Source organism: Lynx rufus, unplaced genomic scaffold (genome assembly GCF_022079265.1).
Source record: "Lynx rufus isolate CCGP_SWC_20201006 ecotype Redwood Valley unplaced genomic scaffold, mLynRuf1.p SCAF_23, whole genome shotgun sequence".
Lineage (NCBI taxonomy): Eukaryota > Metazoa > Chordata > Mammalia > Carnivora > Felidae > Lynx > Lynx rufus.
In genome coordinates this window covers 7,487,241-7,514,056 of record NW_025814838.1, presented here as the reverse complement: position 1 = coordinate 7,514,056, position 26,816 = coordinate 7,487,241, and the positions used below count along the sequence as shown (strand labels likewise).

Below are 26,816 nucleotides of genomic sequence, written 5' to 3'. Positions count from 1 at the left end.
GGGTTAATCCCCCACTGGTTATTTTTAGATTTCCTGCCAGTCCCTAAACAGGCATGTGTGGGGGCCGTTGACTGAAAGGGCCTCAGGGTTTGGGTAAACAGCACGCTCCCGGAAGAGCCCTTCTCTCCCCAGAGGGTTCCTTTGTGACATGGGTGTCCGTTAATTCTCCAGCAATCAGCCAAGACCATCTTGAGGGGGACAGAGGAGAAGTGTGGGAGCCCCCGAGTAAGGACCCTCTCTGGGAGTCGCCCCCCCCTGCTCCTTCGCCTTTCAGAAAACTCTGGAGATGAGAACATGAGTGACGTGACCTTTGACTCTCTCCCTTCTTCCCCGTCTTCGGCCACACCACACAGCCAGAAACTGGACCACCTCCGTGAGTGATGTTTTTGGTCCCTGGTAGTTGTGATTGGAGGGGACAGGCATCAGAAAGAACACAACTAAACTGGCTTTCGCTTATGTTAGGAAATCAGATATGCTAATCAAAAAGATTCATGGCCCAGATGGTTGTATGAGTGAGTTTGTTTGATAAGTTTTCAAGACCAAGTCTTCCAAATGCTTCAAAAACAGACCCTGTTTTAGATAACATTTTTTTCAGCGTGTTTCATGAAACTAGCAAAACCTTTACACCAAAATTTCACAAAACAGCAAAAAAAGAAAACTGCATTCCAACCCCACTTATAAATATGCAATACAGAAATTCTAAATAAGGTATTAACAAAAACTGGTGTCTTTGAAAGAATAGTCTGTCATAATCAGATAGTGTTTTTGCAAGCATCTGAGAGTTGTTCAATATTAGGAAATCTGAACGACCTATGAATAGATCAGAGGAGGAAAACGGAATCATTATCCTCAAAGTTAAAGTGATAGAGTTTGCTGATAAAGTGGAGGGGAGGCACGGCTGACTCCAGGGTTTTGATCTGAAAAACTCTAAGGGTGGGGTGGCCATTTATTCAGCTGGGGGACGCTGTAGAGGAACAGAAGAGGAAGATTTTAGTGTCAAATGTCAAGCCTTTTAGACATTTCCACTAGAAGACCTTGGGTATAGTTTGAAGCAGGAGTTGACAGGCTCTCCTTAGAAGGCCAGAGAGTAAATATTTTAGACTTTGGGGACCTATGGCTTCTGCATTAGCAGCATGAATGTGGCCATCGACAGTATGTAAATGAGTAGGTGTAACTGTGTTCCAAGGAAGACATTAAATTTTCTATTTCATGTAATTTTCACATATCTCAAATTACTATTCTTTTAATTTTTCCAACCATTTTAAATGGAAAAACCATTCTTAAAAACCATATAAAAATGGAAACAAGCTGGATTTGGCTGTGGAAGCTCAGGGGAGGAGACAGAGACTGGGAACCACCAGGAAGGAGGTGGTTGGTTGTTAAGCCATCTGAGGCTTCTCCAACTTGCTCCAACTCATTGAGCCCCAGATATACAAATGGCCGTTCTTCTTTCACACCTGCACCTCACTGAAGGCCAACTGTGGCCCAGGCACCTGTGCCTCTAAGCCCGTTGCACAAGTTATTTGCATTACAGCCTTGAGGAGGCACAGGGGTGAAGCTACGTGCTTAGGACCCCACAGCCAGCAAGTGGCAGACTGAATAAGTTCTTGAGGAAGAACTGTAGCCCTCCAGGTACTGACAGCTTTCTTCCCCCGTTTTTGCACCATTTTCAAAAAAATTTTTGAAAAGGCCTGGTGACAGGTGCGTTCAGCCCTAGATTGTAGTCAGTCTTTCAGACAGTTTTAATGGTAGAGCCAGTGCGTTATCTCTGATTTCTCCTGCCCAGATTGGCCTGTGTTCAGTGACCTTGACAACATGGTACCCCGAGACCATGACCATCTGGACAATCACCGGGTAAGTTGGAGAGGGATCTCCCGGTCTGCTCTGGGCACTGCCAGGGGCCACAGGGAAGTGCGGATGACTCTCAGCCTCCTGCCCAGGGCAGTGGTGCCCTCTGAGAAGAGCTGGATCCATTGCAGTTCCCGGAGATGGTAGCAGAAGAGGGAATCCAAATTAGCAACAATGCAACCTTCTGATAAATGCTGAGCAAGCTCAGCCCTGGTGTGGTTTGGCCACATGCGTGTGGACAGCTGTCCTGGGGGGAGGGAGCTGTCCTGGGTTTCAGACGAGTGACTTATAGCACAATCCAGCGTGATGCCCTCAGGTTGGATAAACAGGACAGGTTTCCAACAGCTTCTGGGTGACTCTGCAGAAGCTGAAGGCACTGCATTTGCATTCAGGCAGACATATTACAGTGTCAAAGTAAAAACTCACAGGAATTTTAAAAACAGACTTTGAGAGGTGTCACCTGTGCCCAGACCTCAGGTACACTTTAACTCGCACCCTGGGATTGCTCCAAAGGTTAAAGTTCACTCTTGACTGCTTTTCAGAGTTTTTGCGTGGAAGGAAAAAAATAAGCGTAAGACTGTTTCAAGACCCGTGAGGTAGATATTATTTTTGATTCCATTTATAATAGATTTCATTCTGGAATTAGAATACATTTTAGAATTTCAGGGCGCCTGGGTGGCTCTGTCGGTTAAGCATCCAACTTCGGCTCAGGTCATGATCTCACTGTCCGTGAGTTCGAGCCCCGCGTCGGGCTCTGTGCTGACCGCTCAGAGCCTGGAGCCTGCTTCGGATTCTGTGTCTCCCTCTCTCTGTGCCCCTCCCCTGCTCACTCTCTGTCTCTCAAAAATAAATTAAAAAAAAAAAAAAACTTAAAAAAAAATAAAAGATCCAGGCACACCTGGGTGGCTCAGTCCATTGAGGGTCTGACTCTTGATTTTGGCTCAGGTCATGATCCCGGGGTTGTGGGATCAAAGCCCCGTGTGGCGCTCTGCACTGAGTGTGAAGCCTGCTTAAGGTTCTCTTTCTCTCCCCATCTGCCCCTCTCCCCAACTCTCTCTCTTTCTAAAATTAAATTTTTAAATTAAAAAAAATTAAAAGATCTGAAATAACTAAGACCTAATGTTAAGAGCGGACAAAGCCAGGTGAGAGGTGCATAGGAGTTCATTTTAGTATTCTCTATTCTTAGAGGTATGTTTGAAATACTAATTAGTAGAACAAAGAAAGAAACAAAAGTGTGAGCCGAATAGTGATGCAGGTGACATGCAGAGATGGCCAGAACTGAACACTGGTAGACAAATGACTGAAGTTAGAGATTCCGAATTGTCCAGAAGAATAAAAAATGTGCCCCAGTTTTGGCAGAGGGCTCCATTGTAGTAAATACTGCACTCAGTGCTACATTTGTGTCCATGGGTCATACGTCATAAACCAGCCTTTGTTTTTCTGCCTGTGAGCCCCTCTTTTTTTAAAAAAAAATTTTTTTTTTTTTTTTATTTTTGGGACAGAGAGAGACAGAGCATGAATGGGGGAGGGGCAGAGAGAGAGGGAGACACAGAATCGGAAACAGGCTCCAGGCTCTGAGCCATCTGCCCAGAGCCCGACGCGGGGCTCGAACTCACGGACCGCGAGATCGTGACCTGGCTGAAGTCGGACGCTTAACCGACTGCGCCACCCAGGCGCCCCTAAAAAAAAATTTTTTTAATGTTTATTTATTTTTGAGACAGAGACAGAGCATGATCGGGGGAGGGTCAGAGAAAGAGAGACAGAATCTGAAGCAGGCTCCAGGCTCCAAGCTATCAGCACAGAGCCCGATGTGGGGCTCGAACTCACAGACCATGAGATCATGACCTGAGCCAAGGTTGGACACTCAACCGACTGAGCCACCCAGGCGCCCCGAGCCCCTCTTAATAATAGATTGGTCTTCCTGTGGTCCATACTCTCCGTGAGTAACACCTCACTTCTTGCTCATAGCCCTTCATTGTAGGCCCTATCATGAATCCTCATGGATAAGGAAATCGCTGTCCAGGGTCCCAGCTGGCAAGTCACAAAGTTCAGACTTGAGCCCAGGCTTCAGAGCCCAAGGTCTGCGCCACTACTTTGTACTGTTTCCTTGTCACCCAATCAGCAATACAGAGGGAAGGGGATGTTACTTGAAGTGATAGGACAAAGGAGAGATAGCAAATGGCTGAGTGTCCAGAAGTAACCACCACTCAGAGGACCACTGAGACCCTAGGGCCATCTTCTCTCCGCAGGACTCTGAGAACAGTGGGGACAGCGGATACCCCAGTGAGAAGCGGGGTGAGCTGGATGACCCAGAGCCCCGGGAACATGTAAGGAATTCCCCCCAGGGAAATGAGACCAGAGTGTTCTGTTGCCTCATTGTCCAGGGGGACGGAAGGGTGGGGAGGAATGTGAGTGCGTTGTGAGAACATAATAGGTAAATTGATACCCAAGATCATTTCAGATAAAAATAAAGGCAGGGCAGAAGATAAAACAGGGTTATGGGGACCAGAAAGTTTAGTAAAGGAACAAGTATGGGCGATTACATAAGACTGAAAATGGCAGACAACTCTTATGAGGAAACTGGAATCTAGGGTGCTGGGTAATAGGCTGGAATGGTGTGGGCGGAAGGACGCCGTTCAATGCGTGGTGTTCTGGCCATCCTGGGGAGTGCGCTGGAGGACACTGGTGCGGGTGGCTCAGGCAGTGTCTGCCACTTAGAGGTTTTCCCGTGTGCCAGAGTTGAATCTGAGCATCCAAACCAGTCTTGCTGAGAGCCCTTTGGTCTCAGCTTTGTTACTGCGAGTAAAGACCTATTATGGGAGCTTTGGTAAGGGGAAGGAGGTTTTCTTGGTACTTACCTGTCACGATCCTGTGCCTTTGAGTCATTTCCATCTGTGCACACAGGGAGGGTGAGAGGAAGGCTGTGGGCACACCAGCACATTGGTCCTGCCTGTTACCCAGCATTCTCTCTTCTTGGCACATGAGTTCCAGCTGCCCCTCCTAGAGGCCAGGCCTGTCCCTTGGGAGCAGGGTCTCCTGGAGGGGGCTGAGCCTGTCCCCTAGGAGGAGAGTCCCCTGGAAGAGGGTCCCCTGGGGAGGAGGGCAGGACCAGTTCTTGGGAACTGCTCTTTGGCTCACTCTACCCTTCACCTCCCTCAGGGCCACTCAAACGGTAACCGGAGGTACGAGTCTGACGAAGACAGCCTGGGCAGCTCCGGACGGGTAATGCTCCCTGAGGCAGCCTTGTCGTGACCACGTGCTTGCCTTTTCCAGCCCCTGTTTCTCCTCCCTGGTGTCACTGCTGCCTGCCCAGGCGCCCCACACATCAGCTAAAGGAAGATTGTGCAAAGGAGCCAGTCCCCTTGGCAAATACTTTTGAGCCCCTGGACTGGGCGGGACACTGGGGGATCTGCGGAGAGGCGTAGACACAAGTAGGGTAGCCCATCCTGGAGGGGGGGCTATAAGGGCCACGGCTCACATGGTAAAGTAATGCCTGTGTATAAGTGCCTCAGAGAATTCATTCATTTACTTATCAACCACCCAGTGAGACAGGCTAATGTTATTCATCCCCATTTTACATACGAGAAAACGGGGCTGTTAAGCAGCTTTCCCCAGGTCACCCGGCAAGTGTTTCTAACAAGCATCTTAGAAGCTCATTATCATCAGGCAGATGTGGGAAGACCAATCCTTGGGAACCCTTCCCTAGCTGAACCAGAAACACACGTGAACCTCTCACCCTCTAGTCTTTGTGAGTCTCCCACTTGCCAGGTCCTTCCTCCTACTGTGGTCACATCTCCTCAAAGCCCATCTGCTCCCCCAGACTGGCCCCCTGTGGCACCTCCTGCGGGAGCCTTTCCCAGTTGCCTCAGCAGGCTTGACTCTTGCTCCGTCCAGAACACAGAGCATTTACCACGTGGTGTTTACCGATGGTACAAGGTCTCAACACAGTGTAGAGCAGGGTTGTTTAACCGTGGTGCCATTGACATTCTGACATTCTGGGCTGGGCCCTTCTTTGTCGTGGGGGGTGCCCTGTGCATTGCAGGATGCTTAGCGCACATATATGCACGCAGCTGCCTGGCTCGGTCCTGCAGGGACCTTTGGAAGAGGGTGTCTGTAGCTGGAACATGATGTGTTTTCCAAACCTATTCCCCGAAGCTTCCTGTGGATGCACAGAGGAAAGCGAAGTGGATTTGCTGCAGGGTCTCGAGTCAGACTTTTCTGGCCCATCATGTGGGTCACTGGCCAAGGAGGCAGCTTATGGTCCAACCTCCCCAACCAAATCCTGCTTGATAAACGAGTGGGAAACACTTTGAACTGCTGCAGTCCATTCCACTGGCCTTTGTGTCCTCGTGCTATAATATTCCCTCAGCGCCCGTAAATTGGCAGGATTTGAGGGATTAGAAATGGAGCCGTGTTTGTCCAAGAAAATTTGATACCTTAAGGGTTCGCCCCCTGCATCTTGCCAGCCAGGCTCACGCGGTAGGAGCAACTGACGGCTGGTGGTGGGGCCTGCGTCCCCAGCCCCTCATTCCCTGGCCTGCAAACTTCCATGCCTGGTTCCCTCTTTCAGGTGTGCGTGGACAAGTGGAATCTCCTCAACCCCTCCCGCCTCCACCTGCCCAGACCTTCCGCCGTGGCCCTGGAAGTGCAAAGGCTTAACGCTCTGGACCTTGAAAAAAAAATCGGGAAGTCCATTCTGGGGAAGGTACGGTGATGCCCGCTTCAGAGCCCTTTTTCCGCTGACCCAGAGCCCAGCTCACGCCTCTGCTCCGCTAATCGCTTCCTCCCGCAGGCTGGCTGGGCGGCCCTGGGTGCTTCTGCCCAGGCAGCTGGGCCAACTGCCAAGTCTGTGTGGTAGGTCCATCTGGCCATGGTGCGCTACCACGAGGGCGGGCGCTTCTGCGAGAAGGACGAGGACTGGGACCGCGAGTCGGCCGTCTTCCATCTGGAGCACGCGGCCGACCTGGGCGAGCTGGAGGCCATCGTGGCCCTGGGGCTCATGTGCTCACAGCTGCCCCACCACATCCTGGCCGACGTCTCTCTGAAGGTGAGGGGCGGCAGGGACCCAGTCATGGGTGGGAGGGGGTGCTCAGTCATCGTCCTCTCCATCCTGCAGGTTTGTGCATGCCCCGGAAACTTCTGAGCCCCAGTGTGGGGCCAGGCACTTGCAGGTTAGCTGAAACTGGTAGGACTGGGATGTGCCACTGGGGAATGAGTGCAAGGTGACAGTCGTGATTCCAGGCAATTATGACATGGCATGATGGGAGAAACAGAAAGTAGTGGTGGAAGCAGATGGGAAGGGCCCTGAGTGGGTTTCACGGGGTCGGTGAAACCCCTTGATGGCGGGTTCCATCTGTATCCTTGGTGGTGAGAACAGAGCCCGATGCCCAGTACATATTCAGTGTACATTTGTGGGACGGATGAATGAGGTGACCTCTGAGTTAGGCCTAAAAGCTGAGTGGGAGTGAGCCAGGCAGAGTGTGGGAGGTGAGCTGTCCAGGCAGAGGGGGCAGAGGTGACAGGATAGTCAGAACTGGAACTTCATTCATTTGCCACTGATGTGAGCAACTTCTTTGCTGAATCAGATAATTGTTTTAACTACTGAAACACAGGGGCACCTGGGTGGTTTAGTTAGTTGGTTAAGCATCCAACTCTTGGTGTCAGCTCAGGTCATGATCTCATGGTTCATGGATTCAAGCCCCACATGGGGCTCTGCACTGACAGCGTGGAGTCTGCTTGGGATTCTCTCTCTCTCTCTCTCTCTCTCTCTCTCTCTCTCTCTCCCTCCCTCCCTCCCTCCCTCCCTCTCTCTGCCCCTCTCCTGTGCACTCTCTCTCAAAATAAACTTAAAAAAAAATACTGAAAAATGTTTCTTCAATTTCCCGTGCTAGTGACAATGTCATGTTTACAGATGTGACACACTTGTAAAGTTAATCTGCATTATTAATGTTTTCTCCATCCCTTGCTTTCCATCAAGACCATCGAAAAGAACAATCAAAGTCTGATCTGTAGGTGGGCGCCTGCCTGGCTCAGTCAGAAGAGCATGAGACTCTTGATTTCAGGGTCATGAGTTCAAGCCCTGTATTGGGCATTCAAAGCCCCATGTTGAACGTAGAGCCTACTTAAAAAAAACAAAAAAGAGGGGTGCCTGGGTGGCTCAGTCGGTTGAGCATCCAACTTCTGCTCAGGTCATGATCTCATAGTTGGTGAGTTCAAGCCCCACATCGGGCTCTGTGCTGACAGCTTGGAGCCTGGAGCCTGCTTCAGATTCTGTGTCTCCCTCTCTCTCTCATGCTCTGTCTCTGTCTCTCAAGAACTAAATAAACATTAAAACAAATTTTTTTTTTTTAAAAAGCCCTCTGATCTGTACTATTTTCCACTTTCTGTGATGTAAGTGTGACTACGGTGCCATTTGCAAGGCCCCAATACAAAGAAATGTACGGTATTTCTGTCGTACAGATTCAAGAGACCAGTGGTTCTCAACCAGTCATTCTGCTGTTCCTTCTCCAGGGGACCCTTGACAATGCCTGGAGACACTTTTGGTAGTCAAAATATTGGGGTTGCAACTGGCATCTAGTGCATAGAGGCCAGGGATGCTGTTCAACATCCTACCATACAAGGACAGCCCCCACAGCAGAGAATTATTTGGTCCAAAATGTCAGTAGTGCAAGATTGAGAAACCCAGAAATAGACATAAATAATCTGAAGAATATGGACAACAGTACATCATAGTTAAAATAAATAGAAAGTCATGAGTTTAAAAAAAAAAAGTCATGAGTTTTGAGTATTTGTTGCCTTTGTTTTTAATATAATTCATTTAATTGTAAGTTTATGTAATTTTTAATAATGACTGTGTTTTACAGTCGGCTTGCAAAATTCCCGATAATTTCATGGTCAGTTCTCCTGAGCCCAGAGAGCCGGCTCCAGCATACTGCTGCCTTTGGCCTGTTCCCCCAGCATCTGCCACAGAGCCTGGCACTCTGTGTCCAGAGAGGACACTCAGAAGGATTTGAGGCCTAAATAAAGTAAGCCCAGAGCCGGGCATGAGTGGTGAGGGAACAGGACTGGGGGGAGATCTTCTTGTGACCTCAGGCTGTTTACACAAACCACACTCTGGCAGCTTTGTAAAGGGATTTACAAGCCATTTCAGATTCCTCTCTCACCTGTAAGCCTCTCAAAGGCCTTTCTCTGGAGGATAGACTCTGGCAGCTTTCCCTAGCAGGAGTGTGGGTGGACGGTTAGGACAGGGCAGGCAGGGAGGAAGTAAGCTGTGTCCCAGCAGGCTTATGGCTTAGCAAAAGAAATGATGGGTGTGTACCCTGAGAAGCCGCTATGTGCCCTAGAAACCCCATCACCCACTTTCTCCACTGCCCCCTCCTTTGGGACTTTTGTTTGTTTTCTTACTAACACATGCATGAATTTAGCACATGCTTTTTGAGAGTCTCCAACACTCTGGGCACCGTCCTAGGTTCCTGCTCTCATGGAGCAAACTTTTCAAATGGAGAAGGATATAGTACAGATCATAATTAACAAAAATCTTTCCAACAGAATTAAAAATAACTAGCCTTTATTGAGCACCTCCCATGCCAGGCATTGTTCTATTGTGCTGAGGAGAAAATACCAGACAAGGTGATTGAGAGTGACCGGAGGGGCTTCTTGTATTAGGACAGAATTCTGGCTCCAGGGGAGGCTGAGAAACGTAGCCTGTAGCTAGTCAGCCACGTGGCGCCCAAAATATGGTGGAGGACAATGGATATGGAGGCAGCTGGTGGTCCCTGCCACACTTTTTTTTTGTTTTTTATTTATTTTGAAAGAGAGAGAGCGTGAGCAGGGGAGGGGCAGAGAGAGAAAGAAAGAATCCCAAACAGGGATTTGTCAGTACAGAGCCCGCGGTGGGGCTTGATCACAAGAACCCTGAGATCATGACCTGAGCCAAGATCAAGAGGCAGATGCTTGAACAACTGAGCCCCCGAGGTGCCCTCCCCTCCCATACTTCTTGAAGCCTGGTGGTTGAGAAGGGCCTCATGGGCTGATGTGAGGGTTTTGGATTTGTCTCTGAGTGGGGATAAGAAGCCATGGGCAGCTTTGATAAAGTAATGTGACCTGACCTGGTCTTTAAAAGCATCCCTCCGGCTGCTGCTATAGGATGGATGTTGGGGGAGCAGAATGGAAGCAGGTGGTGCACTGTCGGTGGGAATGTGAAATGGTGCAGCCACTGTAGCCCCTCCAAAGGCTAAGTAGGAGTTACATGTGACTCGCAATTCCGCTCTTAGCTATCTACCCAAAAGAATAAAAACACACATCCACATGAAAACTTGTAACAGATGTTCATAGCAGCATTATTCATTATTCAGCCAAAAGGTGGAAGCAACCCAAACATCCACCAACTGATGAATAAAATGTGATCTGTCCATACGATGGAATATTGTTTGCCATAAAAAGAACAAAGCACCAATCTATTAAAACCTTTATGTGAAGTTAAGCGAGTCATAGTAGACCACGTACTATATGATTGCATTTATATAAAGTGTCCAGAATAGAGAAATCTCTAGAGACAGAGGGTAAGCTCGTGGTTACTTAGGGCTGGGTGGGATGGGGCAACTGGGAAGTGACAGTGAAAGGGTATGGTATTTTGGTTTCTTTTTGGGCTGATGAAAATATTCTGAAATTGATAATGGGGATGGTTGCATGTTCTGTGAATGTACTAAAACCCACTGAATTGAGTGCTTTACATGGATGAATTGTATGGTATGTGAAGTATACCTCAATAAAGCTGTTAAAAACTTTTTAAATAAAAAGTTTAAAAAAACTTTTTTTTTTTTTTAATTTTTTTTTCAACGTTTATTTATTTTTTGGGGGACAGAGAGAGACAGAGCATGAACGGGGGAGGGGCAGAGAGAGAGGGAGACACAGAATCGGAAACAGGCTCCAGGCTCTGAGCCATCAGCCCAGGGCCCGACGCGGGGCTCGAACTCACGGACCGCGAGATCGTGACCTGGCTGAAGTCGGACGCTTAACCGACTGCGCCACCCAGGCGCCCCTAAAAAAACTTTTTAAAAATAAAAACTTTTAAAAAATGTTTATTATTTTTGAGAGAGAGAGAGAGAGAGAGGGAGAGTGAGCAGGGGAGGGGCAGAGAGAGAGGGAGAGACAAAATCCCAAGCAGACACCATACACTGTCAGTGCAAAGCCTGATGCGAGGCTTGAACCCACAAACCATGACCTGAGCCGAAATCAGGAGTCGGGATGCTTAACTGACTTAGCTACCCAGGCGCCCCAGAATAAAAACTTTTTAAATAATGGAAGCAAGGAGCCCTATTGGAGGCAAGAGATGATGTGGCTGTCTGGAGGAATCAGAGCAGTGAGCAAGAGTGGGCTAAGCTTCCATTCCTCCCTGCCTCATTTCCGTTTCTCTCCCCCTCTTTGGTCTGTATTGACAGGAAACAGAAGAGAATAGAACTAAAGGATTCGATTACTTACTGAAGGCAGCTGAAGCTGGCGACAGACAGTCCATGATCCTGGTGGCTCGGGCTTTTGACACTGGCCAGAACCTCAGCCCAGACAGGTACCGTGGCTGTCGCTCAAGTGGAGCTGGTGGGAACCTGGGCCACAGGCGGGGACTTCCCCCTCAGTATCAGCACAGACCCAGGTTCCAGGCTCAGTTCCCCCGGTCCCAGTCCCCTACTGTGGACAAATTATTTCACTTGTGGACAAGTGATCTCAGTGTCTTCATTGTGTGAAATGGGGATAATTATATAACCTGCATTCCAGGGTGGTTATGTGAGGGTTCATTGACATGATGCCTGTAATCCTCCCCGAGCCTGGCAGATAAAGCAGGGACATCCCAGCCATTCTGCCAAGAGATTTGCTTTAGGTCCAGAGTGGTTGTCCCTAGATGTTAGGATTATGGGTGACTTTAGTTTCCTCTTTCTACTTTTATTTTTGTGATGTTATTTTTCACTTCTGAGAGGGAGAGCAGGAAAGGAAGCAAGATCCCATGGAGATTCAGGCCTGGTGTGAGTTTCCAGAGTGGCTCTGAGTCTCCTGAAGGCTCCCCCGCTGCAGGTGCTAGCACTTTCCCAGCTGTCCCTCCGGCTGCGGTGCCAAGACTGGTTTCTGCAGTGGAGGGCAGGAGGTGTGGCCCCGCTTCATCTCCTCTCCTTGGCTTAGCCAGTGGGAAGTCCCAGAAGTCCCAACAGTGGAGATCCTTTGAAGGAATTCAACTCATAATGCGACCCCTTGCTCAGCCTCTGGCTCCCACTGGATCTCAGCTGTTCCTGCTGTCCTCAGAGGCCCGTGGCTTTCTGGATGGGAGCAGGGTGGGCACTATGATTATCTAAACCTGCAGGGTTGGAGCAGCCTGGAAGTTTCTTCCTCTTTGGGTCGAGGTCTCATCTTTTCTGGCTTCCTTTAAGGAAGGTCAGGACTGTGGCTGCATCGTATCAAGCTCTCAGTGTCTAAAATGTCTCCATTTGTGACATCTCACCTCTACTACATATCATGCGTCCACAATTTTATCAGATACCTAGTGTGACAATCACGTCCCCTTCTTTTTCGACTGTACCTTCGTATCTGTGATTTTGAGAGATCTGAGATCTGTGATCTCACTGAGAACAAGAACTGGGGTCTCCTGCATCTCTATAATCCCAGCGCTTAGTGCAGGGCCTGGCTTACTAGTTGTTTGAATAAACGAACCCACACTTCTCTCGGACACAGACAGGGGAGGTGTTTCTAGCCCCATTGTACAGATGAGTAAACTGTAGTTCTGAGAAGTGAAGGGACTTGGCCAAGGTCAGGTAGCTAGTAAGTGGCAGAGCCAAATCTTGGGTCTTGTCCCCTCTCCTCCAATGTACTGTGTACTGGCTTGCTTCTCAGATTCAGAACTATACTGGCATAGAGAGAGGTGGAAGAAAAAAAGAAAGAAAGAAAGAAAGAAAAGAAAGAAAGAAAGAAAGAAAGAAAGAAAGAAAGAGGAAGGAAGGAAGGAAGGAAGAAGAAAGAGGGAGGAAGAAAGAAAGGGAGGGAGGGAGGAAGGAAGGAAGAAAGAAAAGAAAGAAAGAAAAAAGAAAGAAGGAAGGGAAGGAAGGAAGGAAAGAGGGAGGGAGGAAAGAAAGAAAGAAAGAAAGAAAGAAAAAAGAAGGAAGGGAAGGAAGGAAGGAAAGAGGGAGGGAGGGAGGAAAGAAAGAAAGAAAGAAAGAAAGAAAGAAAGAAAGAAAGAAGAAAGAAAGAAAGAAAGAAAGAAAAGAAAAAAGAAAAGAAAAGAAAAGAAAGAGGGGAGGGGAGACAAAGAAGAAGGCAAAGACAAGACATGCTTATGTCAGGTCAAATGCCAACGTATATGGTGCCCATTGATTGCATGGTGGGAGGGGGCTGGAGCTGGGCATTGAATATTTGTATCTGAGGTCCTTAAGAAACCTTTGTGTGTTTTTCTTCATGCCTTTTATTTACTTTTTATCTGAGATGACAGTTGTTTTGATTTGTAAGAATTTAAAACACTTTTTTTTTATGTTTATGAATTTTTGAGGGACAGAGACAGAGTGGGAGTGGGGGAGGGCAGAGAGACAAGGAGACACAGAATTCCAAACAGACTCCATCCAGGCTCTGAACTGTTGACACAGAGCCCGACACGGGGCTCGAACTCACGAGGTGTGAGATTGTGACCTGAGCCGAAGTCAGACACTTAACCAACTGAGCCACCCAGGTGTCCCTGATTTGTAAGAATTTTTTAACATTAAGGCTATCAACTCTGAGGCATATGCTTCTTTTTTAAAAAAATATTTTTGAAGATGGCTGTCATCAGCGTGAGGGAGGGGGGTGGCACATGTTCCACACAGTGTGACCATTGTTACTGGGTTTGGGGCAACTGGTTTTTAATATTTATGTAGTTAAATCTGTCAACATTTGCTTTTATAGCTTCTGCCATAGTCATTTTCTTATTCTTCTTCCTCATTCCAAGCAGTTCCAGCCTCTTCCATTCAGAGACTATTAATTAAGGGCCAGCTCTGGGTAAGGCAGGGCCCCATGTAGGCCCACATTTACATGTAAGGGGTTTCAACTTTCTCAGAAGTTACCATTTATTTATTTTTTTTAATGTTTGTTTATTTTGAGAGGGAGAGAGAGAGCTCGCACAAGAGAGTGTGAGTGGAGGAGGGGTGGAGAGAGGGAGAGAGAGAGAGAATCCCACGCAGGCTCCATGCTATCAGTACAGAGCCCAACACAGGACTCAAACTCACGAACCATGAGATTGTGACCTGACCTGAAATCAAGAGTCAGACACTTAACCGACTGAGCCACCCAGGTACCCCAGAAGTTGCCATTTAATATGGGAAGGAAAATCATTGGCGATTCGAAGGCAAGGTGGGCACCCTAATCTCGGGGTGTAGGGTGTGGTGGGAGGCGGGCAGGGAGAGATTAAGCCTGTCCTCCTCTTTCCTGTTTAATGCTTTTGGGGCAGTTCTGCTTTGCCGTTCTGGACCAGGGAGGGTCAAAGCTGAGAAGGGTGAGATGATGTAGTTTAGTGGCCTCAGTCCACTGTTCAAACCCTAGTTTGTCAGGTCACCAAGAATTTTCAAATGATTTCCCCTTTTTGTGAAATAAAATGGAATCATTATTATCTCCTGAACGCCATCCCAGCCAGCCACTTGTTTACGTTTATTCATTCAACAGACATTTAGGAAGGCTGAGCTATTTGCCGAGCCCTGGGAATGCCGCAGCGGACACAACCAAGTCCCTGCCTTCTTGGAGCTTGTGTTTTAGCCAAGGGAAGCCATAATAAGCAACTGAATAAGTCAACAGGAGAATTATGGGATTATATGATCGAGGTCATCGTAGGAAATAGAGTGTTTGGGATGGTGTCTCCCAAGAGGTGACGTATGAGCTGAGGTTGGGTGGATGAGGAGCCAGGCATGGAAAGACTTGAAGAAAGAGCGCTCAAGAGGAGGGAGCAGTGGGGGCAAACAGCAGACAGAGTCTGGCACGTTCTGGGAAGAGAAAGTGGCTCAGCCCGTCTGGCGTGGGGGAGGTTAATGGGCTCTAAGATAGGGGTGGAGCCAGGTCGGGTAGGGCCTCAGAGGAGAGGCCAGCCAGTCATTGGAGCTGTTATTCCTGGCACATTTCAGGAGACCCATAGACTTTCTTATCTGCGTCTCTCTTTGCTCTTTCCTGATATGCTATAAATAGTTACTCACATGCTTTGTATTGTGCAGTTAGTACACCCCAAGAAAGAGCCCGCTGCCCTGTTTGCTTTGTATTTTATGTTGTTCAGATTTGGTTGGAACCCCTGTATGCCCTTGGTGGCTTGGCCTTTCGTAGTAGGGAGAAAGAGTTGAGGGTGGAGGGGCAGAGCCAGAGAAAAGCCGGCTATTCTGGGGAGAGCCCTGGGTTGTGCTGGAGGAGCTCCAGAGCTGGCCAGCACAGGCAGAGGATAAGATGCGGCTGAGTGACTGCTGTTAGCTTGGATGGTTCTGGAGGCCTTGAGAAAGGGTCCTCCACCCACCGCCTCTCCTACTCAAGTCAAAGAGCAGACTGGCTGGGTACCAGCTGCTGCTAATGCTAGCCCGTAGTGTGATTCTGTACAAACTATAAAAATGCCCCCTTCCTCAAAATACGCTACATCATCTGTTGGAAATTGTGTAATACATATACCAATTTTTAAAAATGTTTATTTATTTATTTTGAGAGAGAATATACCATGGAGGTGAGTGGGGGAGGGGCTGAGAGAGAGAGAGAGAGAGAGAGAGAGAGAGAGAATCCCAAGCAGGCTCCTTGCTGTCAGCAAAGAGCCCAACTCGGGGCTTGATCATGACTTGAGCCATATCAAGAGTCAGATGCTTAACCAACTGAGCCACCCAGGTATCCTGGGTAATATACCAATTTTGCTAGGGAAAGCTACTTGACTACTGTCTTAATATCTAAACCTGCAATGTGAATGACACCCCTTAGATGTGGTAGCACTGGGTACCACGGGTCATGAATCATAGGTGGTGGCCCCACTGGGATCCCTGACTTGCCTCTCCTGCTGATGGGTCTCCTCCCTCTGCCCATTGCCATGGTAACCTCCAACTTTTCCTTTGTATCTCCTGGAAGGTCCCGAGACTGGCCAGAGGCTCTGCGCTGGTACAACACTGCCCTGGAGATGACAGACTGTGATGAGGGCGGGGAGTATGATGGGATGCAAGATGAGCCTCGATACACGCTGCTGGCCAGGGAGGCCGAGATGCTGTTTACCGGCGGCTGTGGGCTGGAGAAGGACCCGCAGAGATCAGGTAGGGCCTGGCTGACCTGCCCCTGGTATGGAACAGGGAGGGACATAATTCCTGTCTCAGTGGGAATTATGGCAAAGGCAAGACTGAATCTCTTCTTTTTTTTTTTTTCAGTTTTTATTTACTTGGAGAGAAAGAGAGTGAGGGGAGGGGGGGAGGGGGGAAGGGCAGAGGGAGAAGGAGAGAGAGAATCCCAAGCTGTCAGCGCAGAGCCTGACTCAGGATTCAATCCCATGGATCCCGAGATCATGACCTGAGCCGGAATCAAGAATCAGACGCTTAACCAACTGAGCCAACCAGGTGCCCTAAGACAGTCTCTTCTTTCACTGGAGGGGAGAAAGAGACATACCAGCCCTGCGTGACAGGCTGGATACCCATATGGTGCTGGTTTAGGAGGGGGCTTTATGGAGCTGGGATGCAAATGAACATTTTTATTTTAATGGTTATATATTAGGAGTTTGGTATTTTTGCAATTTTAAAAATTGAACTGACATTTTCATTACACAACAGTCACCATTTTTAAGTGCATGGGTCAGTGGTTTTTAGTATATTCATCATGTTGTGCAACCATCACCACTATCTAATTCCAGAACATTTTCAGTACACCAAAAAGAAACCTGGTACCGGTTAGCAGTCAGTCCCTATTTCCCCCTTCCTCTGTCCCTGGCTACTACTAACCTATTCTCTGTCTTTATGGATTTACCTGTTCTGGATGTTTCATATCAATGTAATCATACAATATGTGGTCTTTTGTGTCTAGCTTCTTTCACTTAGCATCTTGTTTTGAAGGTTCATCCATATTGTAGCAGGTTATCAGTACGTCATCCCTTTTTATTACCAAATAATATCCCATTGTATAGATACACCACATTTTGTTTATACATTCATCAGTTGATGTGCACACTATATATATTTTTTTTTCTGTTACATAATAAGCATACTGAACTCCTGATTTCATAGGATGAGCCTATATTTAACAGTTTAAAGTTTTTTTAAGGTGTGTGAAAAAAAAACAAAGCCAATAAGGGGTACGTGGGTAGCTCAGCTGGTTAGGCCTCTGGCTCTTGATTTCAGCTCAGGTCATGATCTCACCAGTTGTGGGTTCAAGCCCCACATTGGCCCCTGCTCTGACAGCATGGAGCCTGCTTGGGGTTCTTTCTCTCCCTCTCTCTCTGCCCCTTCCTGTTCTGTCCGTCTCTCTCTCTCTCTCTCTCTCAAAATAAAGAAACTTAAAAAAAAAAAAAACTAAGCAAATAATAATGCAAGTCTAAAATCCCTTATTTGAAATTTCTAAATCCAAAAAACTCTGAAAACCAAGTGTTTTTGTACACTTTGCACAAATTTTCTTGGAAGCAAAAACCTCTCCAGAACTGACATGAAACTGTTAATAATCTTTATTTCTTCTATTTATTTCTTCCACTTTCATGCGTTCCCTAATTAGGCCTGTAAAAATCCTCACCCTGATTCTCATTGGATCAAATGGAATCACCCCCTCACCCTTAAGCCAATCACTGAGCTCATTGAGATGGTTTACTCTGATTGGCTGTGCCTAAGTCTGGATGTCTGATTGGCTATGTTTAAGTCCCTAAGGCGGGTGGGAATTGGGAGAGTGTTCTGATTGGCTAGGCTTGAATCACCTGCCCACTCAGGTCAGGAAGAAGTCATTTGGGTTCTTAAAGAAATCTTAGGGTACCCAGACCCCGGGAGGGGTCTGGGTCATAGGGCTGGCAAAAACAACAGGTGGTTCACCTCTTGTGCCCCACTTTGCTCTCCTTCAGGTGACTTGTACACACAGGCAGCCGAGGCAGCGATGGAAGCCATGAAGGGCCGGCTGGCCAACCAGTACTACCAGAAGGCGGAGGAAGCCTGGGCCCAGATGGAGGAATAGCTTGCCAGGAAAATCACTGCCGTCCAGTCCCAAGCCAAAGGGCTAAGCGCAGGGAGGGGAGGGGGAAGACTTATCATTTATGGGTTTTTTTTGGCGGGGGTAAGGGGCAAGTATTTTTAGTGTATTGTAAATCAACTTTTGTATTTAGTTTTTTGACTCTTGAACGTGTCTTTGCTATTAGCAGAGACACTACAGCTGTCCCTTAGGGCAGCATCTTGGGGAGTGGGGATCGAGAAAGCAGCCTAATGAACCAACATATCGTTTTGAGCTGCTTCTTCTGTTTTTTCTTTTTGGGTCATGAGATGTAAGAAAGTGCTTTTTGCTGCCATTAATGAAAACTGTTAGGGCTTTGGGCTTTGCTCACCAGCTTTTTCAGGCTGTACTGAAATGAAATCTTGGGCCCACAGAATTTGTTTCCTGAGTTGTGATGGGGAGGGTAGAGCTGCACATTAACTTTTCCCAGGGTGTATCTTATCATGACTTAGTGCAAAGCCTTATTTCAGAGCATTTGGATGCATGCATGGCATTGTTCTGTGGATGTAAGATTGCACAGTATCAGGCCCCCTTCTGCTGTGGGCGAAGGCCTGCACGCTGGTTGTTGGCTTATCTTTTAATTTCCTTCCCGAATGCAACTGATTTTCTGGAATACAAATTCCATTTTTCAGCATGCTTTCTAGAGTGGGCTTTATAAAACAGGTTTGATTTTTGTATGCACACATTTACTACCTCTAACTTCTCCATCAGCTAGTGTGGGAGAGGGTGCGCCTCAAACCTTTTACATGTAAGGTCAGCAATTTGGAACCGGAGCCTTTCCTCCAAGCAGATATATACTCCGCATCTCAGTGGCAGCATCCACAGTGTACCTGAAGTATCCGTGTACAGTGTTCCTCTGTGTTTTCTTAGCATCTGACGTTTATATGTAGAATCTGTTCCCCAGGCCCTCTCTTTGGTATTTTCTGCTTGAAACTGGGCTCATTTTCTTGTAAATTGCAGCCGTACTATTTCAGCCGCAGCCCCTTGAGATTTATCTCTGATATTTGAGAATGAGAGGGCAAGAACTATAAACACTCATTAATTCCAGTAGTTTCCCCAGGGCGAGGCTGTGGCTCTCTGTCTTTAATGAGCTTTCCCTTTAAAAGGAGTAAGATTTAGTATCGGTATGATTTCAGTTGGTGTATCAAATAGCAAAGAAAACACACTGCTTTGATCAAGCCCAAGTGCTAAAGCAGCCTCTCTCCCTTTGTTTAAAAAGGGAAACATAAAAATAAAAAACCAGAATGTGACATACAAACCATTCTTATCTGTCCATTGAAACAAGTCTTTCAACACAGTACTGTTAAGTGCTGTGGGGTTGTGAACCTCTGCAGCTGTTGGGTTCCAAAGTTCAGAGTGTGCCCTAAGGGAAAAAATCAAGCAGATTCAGGATGACCCTTGGAAAAATCCTTTAGACTACCCGTAAATTCCAGTATCCCTCATGTGTATGGATACACCACAACCAGCTTCCTTTACAAGTTGGGAGTATTCACTCTTTTTTTCATTTGCACCAGACCAAGAAGTTGGCTTGCGTTAGGTTTTTTGTTTGTGTGTTTTAAACCAGTGTGTAGAGTTAAATTGCATGTGGTAAATGTTAAGTGGAAAGCAACTTTATTGTGACCTGTGTCTTACCTCTGTTAAACAGCCAGATAGTAAATACTTCAGGCTTTGTAGGTCATATGATCTCTGTTGTAACTACTCAGCCCTGCTGTAGTGAAGAAACACCCATGAGCAGTACCTAAATGAATGAGCTTGGCTGATGTTCCAAGAAAACTTTATTTACAAAAACAGCCTGCCTGGGCAGTAGTTTGCCAACTCTGGCGCTAATCCTTGACTAAGAGTTATATAGTATGCCCTGAAGGTAAAAACTATCTCAACTTTCCAACTTTGAGTGCTCAAAAACACAGGTTGTTGGCACAGAACAGGCCCCAGTAAATGTGTGAGCAAATGGAGAGTCATCCCTAGTCACAGCACCTGATCTGTGGCTCTGATTCTTCCAACCAGTTAATGATTTGTCATCTGAATTGGCTTGAACTATCACTCCTCCACTTCCACCCACCCACCTCCATGGCCTTAACTCAGCCAGCTTCTCTTCCAAAAGGCTGGATGTATAGCTAAGCATATGCTTATTAAGGACTGGGGAGAGTAAAATGATCTGCAAGATGCTGAGATCCTTCTGGGCCAGTAGGAGGACTTATTCCACATTTAAAACCTGGTTTTGGGCCTTCTAAAGCTGGTTAGGGCTTTTTTTTTTCCCCTCACAAATTCTGGGCATACAAAAACAAAAGACAACCCCAGGACATTCCAGCCCAATTGGGAAGTCATCAGAGAGCATCTTGAAGTGCAAGAAGCGGTTGAAGGTCCAGGAGATTAACAGAGTCTGTGATGTAATCCCATATCTCTAACCGTAGATGGAGAAACCAAGGTTCCAAAAGGTAGGCTCTCACAGTGGACCCAGCTCATTAGTAGCTAGCTGCAGCTAGGATTTGAAAGCTGCTGTTATTTAGAGGATCCTGGGAATGAAATTTAAAATTAGACTAGAATGTAATATCCCTTCAGTTTTGCTGTAGGTTGTTTTTTTTTTTTTTTAAGCAGGCTTTATGGATGTAAGAAGGAAAAAAAAAAATGCCACACCCCAGTGCATCTGAATATCCCTTCCCTTCCCCTCACCTGAGGCACTGTGGAAATTTATCATCAAATGCAAACTTGGGGATCCAAGCCAGGTAAATTACCTTTGTTCCTATTTCAGTGATTTCTTTTCCTTTCATCCCAGCACATTTGTCTGCAGTACTAGACATGATTTACAAATCAAATGTTTACAAAGGTACATGCAGCTTGTGTGGGGGGAAAGGAGACAAAATATGCATAATCTCTGCGTGGATTTGTCCCTGTTACTCATGTTTCTAGTCTCAAGGTAACTATTTAACCTAGCAAAGGTAGACACTGGGTAGGATCCAAAGAAGTGGCTTGTGTCATCAATTTACTTTTGCATATGTATTAAGTTCCATTTTGTCTGTTCAAATAAAGTGGTTTCTTTCTTTCCGGTCTCAAATTCAAATGTCTCCTAGTAACAAGGAATGCAGTGGCTGCCTGGAGGGCTCAGGCCCCATCTCAAAGGAGCAGCTGTGATTCAGCTCCAAATGATGGTCACCATGGGAAGTGTGGGCCCAATGTCGCCCCATTTTCCATTTTTTCTATGGCTGCTGAAATTGGATTTGTTAATGCAAGTTCTCCTAATTTTTAATATTTCTAATAAATTCTAATTTTCTAAAAAAAATGTGTCTAGATTTTAGATTTGGCCCATATGTTGTCCTTTTGCTTTAAAGTATGTGAACCTGGTTTTTTTTTTTCCTGATTTTTCTTATCCATAAAACAGAAAGAATAATCTTTACATTTCAGAGTGATCATTAGCCTCAGAGGAGATAATGCATGTTAAAGATGCTATGTGATCCAAAACTTAAGAAAATCTTGGTCACTGGTAGGATCATTTGGTTTCAAACTAATGCGTTTTTAACTTTAAGAAATTTGAACTGGAGCGCCTGGGTGGCTCAGTCGGTTAAGCGTCCAACTTCGGCTCAGGTCATGATCTCACGGTTCATGAGTTCAGGCCCCGCTCTGAATTCAGGCTCATGAGTTCAGGCTCTGTGCTGACAGCTCAGGGCCTGGAGCCTGCTTCTGATTCTGTGTCTCCCTCCCCTCAGCTCCTCCCCTGCTCACACTCTGTCTCTCTCTCAAAAATAAATAAAGATTTAAAAAAAAAATTAAAAAAACCCTGAACTCATGCCTAGTAGATTGAAGTCACACACTTAGGTCCATTTGTTCCTGAGTCCCCACTCAAATGACAGGAAAGAGATTTTCTTCTTTTTTTTTTTTTAATTTTATTTTTCAAAAATGTTTTATTTATTTTGAGAGAGAGTGCAAGCAGGGAAGGGGCAGAGGGCAGAGAGAGGAGGACTGAGGATTCAAAGCAGGCTCCGTGCTGACAGCAGTGAGCCCCATGTGGGGCTGGAATCCACAAACTGGGAGATCATGACTTGAGCCAAAGTCAGACGCTCAACCAACTGAGCCACCCAGACACCCCAGGAAAGGGATTTTTTTTAATGGCATAAGCCAATGAGTCTGGAAAGCAAAGGGACTATAATTGAATTAGCGTGTAGAACCCTGCTGCCCCCAAGGGCTGAGAAATTGGCACCAGGAACCTCTGGAAGGGGCAAGAGGAAATAAAATGGGGCTAAAATAGAGGGTCAGTTGAAAGACTTAAAGTACCAAACTGCTAGACCAGCTCACCTCCCCTGTGTGGCCAACCAGCTGCCTGTCTGTCACCCTGCAGAGGCCTGGGATGCCAGGTGTGGTAGCGTCTGGTTCTCTACAGAAAAGAGGGTTAAGTGGAAGTTTCCATGTTGGAGGTAGAAGCTTCACTAGCCACCTTTCCCCCTCTATGCTCCCAGACACTGGCCACCTGACTGACACTCCTGGCAGAAGGCAGACCATTGGAGAAATCTCTACGGAATCTGAGATGAACCACTCCTAGGTACTTGCTCCTAATGAAGCAGGCTAGAGGGGAGCACCTCGTGGGAGAGGCCACAGCCACCAGGCCCCATCCACATCCACAGGAATTCCCGAACTATTCAGCCAGCCAAAGATCCATATGTAAGGATCCATAAGCATTTCATACAAAAGACACCAGAACAAACCAACAGAAGAAACCATCTTGGAGGAAACAACATGCAGGAAGAAGGAAACCTTAAGAAACAAAAAACTATTATTCATTTCCTTAGATAAGATATTGCAGGGGCACCTGGCTGCCTCAGTCAGTGGGGTACGTGTGACTCTTAATCAGGGTTGTGGGTTTGAGGCCTGCGTTGGGTGTAGAGATTACTTAAAAATAAAATCTTGAAAAGAAAAAGATAATTGCATCCACAAAAAGAACAGGTGCACTTCTAAAAATTCACACAATAGGAGCACCTGGGTGGCTCAGTCGGTTAAGCATCCGACTTCGGCTCAGGTCATGATCTCATGGTTCACAAGTTCAAGCCCCATGTGGGGCTCTGCTGACAGCTCAGTGCCTGGAATCTGCTTTGGATTCTGTTCTCCCCCTCTCTCTGCCACTCCCCCACTTGTACTCTGTCTCTCTCTCAAAAATGAATAAACATTACAAAAATAAGAATTCACACAACCAAAGAGCTCTTGTAAATTAAGTATACTCTTACAGAAATTAGTAACTTAATAAAAATTGGAAAATAATGGACATCTCCCAAGAAGTGGAACAAAAACAACAAAAAGGGTGGAAAAAGTGAGAAAATACTAGAAGTCAGAGGAACAAAGTGAGCTGTACAACTGTTTTACAATGGAGCACTTAAAATTGTCATCACTTTTGCTTTGTGGAGAAATTAGCTAAGGACAGCCCAAGATTATATGTGTGTAGTTTTTTGTTTCCTTTTTAAGATTTTTAAGTAATCTCTACACCCAACATAGGGCTCAAACTCACAACCCCATGATCCAGAATTACGTGCTGTACTGACTGAGCCAGCCAGGTGCCCCTGTGTGTATACTTTTTTAATGATCTTTTCCTTGACCATTTAAAATTTGGGATCAGAATTCTAAGACCTTAATTTCATAGATGAGATTTTCAAATAGGCTTTTAATAGAAATTGAACTTGCATCTAGGTATAGTTGTCACTTTTACTAAATTATATTTGCCACGTGTTGATTCAAATTTAAAGAAGCGGGGTGCCTGGGTGGCTCAGTTGGTTAAGCATCCAGCTTTGGCTTAGGTCATGATCTCATGGTCCATGAGTTCGAGCTCTGTGTGGAGCTCTGTGCTGGAGCCTGCTCTGTGTCTTCCTCTCTGTCTGCCCTTCCCCCCCTCTCACGTACTGCCTGTCTGTCTGTCTCTCAAAAGTGAATAAACATTAAAAAATAATAAGAATAAAATAAAATTTAAAGAAGTGAGGGGCGCCTAGGTGGCTCAGTTGGTTAAGCATTGGACTCTTGATTTCAGCTCATGTCGTGATTTCACTGTTTGTGAATTTGACCCCAGTTGGGCTCTGTGCTGATGGTGTGGAGCCTGCTTAGGATTCTCACCTTCTCCCTCTCTCTTTGTCCTGCTCGCATGTGCTCTTTCTCTCTCTCTCTCTCTCAAAAGAAATAAGCTTAAAAAAAATAAAATTGAAGGGAGTGAACTCAGCAGTAAGCAAATACTTTTCCTGTAACACAGTGAAGGTTCCAGAGGTTCGGTTTCTTTCCTTTTACCTTGATGTACTTATAGGTGTTTCACATCACCAAAGGGAGCTCATTAAGTCTGGTTAGGACCTGGTCTGTTGTTTTGGTTGGTTGGTTGGTTTTGGTTTTTTTACAAGCCATTTGAAGCATCCACTTGTTTTTCTTCCTCCACACTTCTTCTTTCTGACTTAATGAGCATTTTTACTTTTCCCAATTATAAACTAAATTCTAGAGAATTGGAGCACTTAAGTAGTATCTGTTGGAAAAAAAGAAGTGTAATTGTCTTAAAAGAAATTAAAAAAAAAAAGTCTAGGGGCCTAAATTAAGAGTTTGAGAAAGTAGAGGGGAAAGACTCTTTAAAAAATCAAGAATAGTTCTGAGAACTGCAGGATGGGTGTTTTCCAGAATAATAGGGCCCATGACTACCTAACACAATGGATAAGATTAGACCTATGCCAAGATTCATCTCCATGAAATTTCAGAACACTGTGGGTGAAGGATCCTGGAAGCTTCCAGAGGGAAAGAATCAGTTTCATACAAAAGATTGAGAATCAGAATGACATCAAACATCATCTTAACAGTAACATTGGAAGTTGGAAGATGATGCCTTCTAAATTCTGGGGAAAATGCTCTTAACCTACACTCATATGTCCAACTATCAATCAAGTATAAGGGTAGAATAAAGACATTTTCAGACCTACAAATTTTCAAAAAATTCATCTTTCATGTACGCTTTCTCCAGAAGACACTCGAGGATTTGCTCTCTCAAAGGAAGGCTAGCATGTGTGGAAATAACAAGAAATGCATGGGGTCCGGCACTATATTGAGGCGAAATCACACCCTGAAGCGTGTGGGATGATCCCAACATGGTGGGCTTGCCCTAAACTTAAAGAGTTTACAGCCCTGTGGGGGCACGTGGCCTGCTCAGTCAGTAAAACATGCAAATCTTTTTTTTTTTTTTAATTTTTCTAATGTTTATTTTAGAGAGAGAGAGCAAGCAGGGGAGGGGCAGAGAGAGAGAGAGAGGGAGACACAGTATCCGAAGCAGGCTACAGGCTCCCAGTTGTCAGCACAGAGCCCAACACAGGGCTCCAACCCACAAACCGTGAGATCATGACCTGAGCCGAAGTCTGCCGCTCAAGCTACTGAGCCACCCAGGCGTGCCAGAACGTGCAACTCGTGATGTCAGGGGTCCTGAGTTTCAGCCCCACGCTGGGAATAGAGTTTGCTGGGGAAAAAAAAAAAAATTTAAAGGTTTATAGGCTTGACGAGGGGCTATGGGAGAAATGTCTTCAAGAAGCTGAAGCGATAGACTGCCTTTTATGTCTGTGGCAAGGATGGACAATCTGAAGTTGAGTTAGGTATGAATCCATAGAAACTAGACACATTTTTTTCATAAGGCGATTGTTAACTATAAACATTTTCCAGAAAAGGAAAAATAACAGTTGAGTGTATAGCTAAGCTTGAGCTTAGTGCATGGCATTTACTAATTACTGCACAAATGATATCACAATATGAATATCTGGAGGGCTGGGATCAGGGAGTGTTTGTGATAGTGGAATTAGGGATGGTTAGAGTTCAATTCTTACCTTCCTTGGTAAGAAACCAGTCAGGAATGCCTAAAACAGGGGTGGGGGAGTGGGGAAGCGATGTAAGTACGTTGTTTAGACATTTGGAGATAAACATCAGAAGAATCAGCTGAAAGTTGAAAGTGGTTGCCTGGGATGGAAGGGGGAGGCAGGCATACAGCTGATTTTGATAACAAGCCTTACAGAACTGATATACACATGCATGGCTTTGATTCAATTCAAGTAAGAATTTAAAATATACTAAGTTGGGGCACCTGGGTGGCTCAGTTGGTTGAGCATCTGACTCTTGATATCAGCTCAGATAATGATTAAATGGTTTGTGGGATGGAGCCCTGAGTAGGGCTCTGCGCTGACAGCAAGAGCCTGCTTGGGAGTCTCTCAATCTCTCTCTCTCTCTCTCTGCCCCTCCCCTGCTCTCGCTTTCTCTCTCTTAAAATAAATAAAACATTTAAAATAAAATAGGGGTGCCTGGGTGGCTCAGTCGGTTAAGCGTCCGACTTCTGTTCAGGTCATGATCTCACAGTTTGTGAGTTCGAGCCCCACATCGAGCTCTGTGCTGACAGCTCAGAGCCTGGAGCCTGTTTCAGTTTCTGTCTCCCTTTCTCTCTGCTCCTCCCCCACTTGTACACACACACACTCACACTCTCTGTCTCTCTCCCTCTCTCTCAAAAATAAACATTAAAATAATAAAATATCCGCGAAGTTAAAAATGCTAAATTAAATTTTCTAAGTTAAAAACTCGCTATAGTAATTAAATGTATTGAGCATCTACTATGTTTTGACTCTAAGGCACCATTGATTTTAAGATATACCATTAATTTATGAATAAGAAAAAAACACTGAAAATAAACCATCTGCCATTGGTCACAGGATGCAGATCAATTGTAGAGACATTAAAATGTGAAGGACATGGGGCGCCTGGGTGGCGCAGTCGGTTAAGCGTCCGACTGCAGCCAGGTCACGATCTCACGGTCC

General features: G+C 46.1%; 1 protein-coding gene across 2 annotated transcripts in view; it reads left to right on the top strand.

Moving 5' to 3' along the window:
* The window catches only part of EEF2K (eukaryotic elongation factor 2 kinase), a 65,187-nt gene extending 42,173 nt beyond the window's left edge, over positions 1 to 23,014 (top strand). Inside the window, exons 10-19 of one of the 2 annotated variants that reach the window (XR_006963591.1) lie at positions 172 to 373; positions 1,787 to 1,854; positions 4,098 to 4,175; positions 5,008 to 5,070; positions 6,419 to 6,553; positions 6,707 to 6,895; positions 11,289 to 11,413; positions 15,934 to 16,112; positions 17,888 to 20,753; positions 22,479 to 23,014. Coding sequence is in view for 1 of the 2 variants with exons in the window: in XM_047087567.1 (XP_046943523.1) it covers positions 172 to 373; positions 1,787 to 1,854; positions 4,098 to 4,175; positions 5,008 to 5,070; positions 6,419 to 6,553; positions 6,707 to 6,895; positions 11,289 to 11,413; positions 15,934 to 16,112; positions 17,888 to 17,997 (1,149 nt within the window). In the remaining variant the exon portion in view is untranslated. Of the gene's footprint in view, positions 1 to 171; positions 374 to 1,786; positions 1,855 to 4,097; positions 4,176 to 5,007; positions 5,071 to 6,418; positions 6,554 to 6,706; positions 6,896 to 11,288; positions 11,414 to 15,933; positions 16,113 to 17,887; positions 21,071 to 22,478 lie in introns of those variants that run through there. The other variant, XM_047087567.1, reaches the window with a different exon arrangement.
* The last annotated feature ends 3,802 nt before the right edge of the window (positions 23,015 to 26,816 follow it).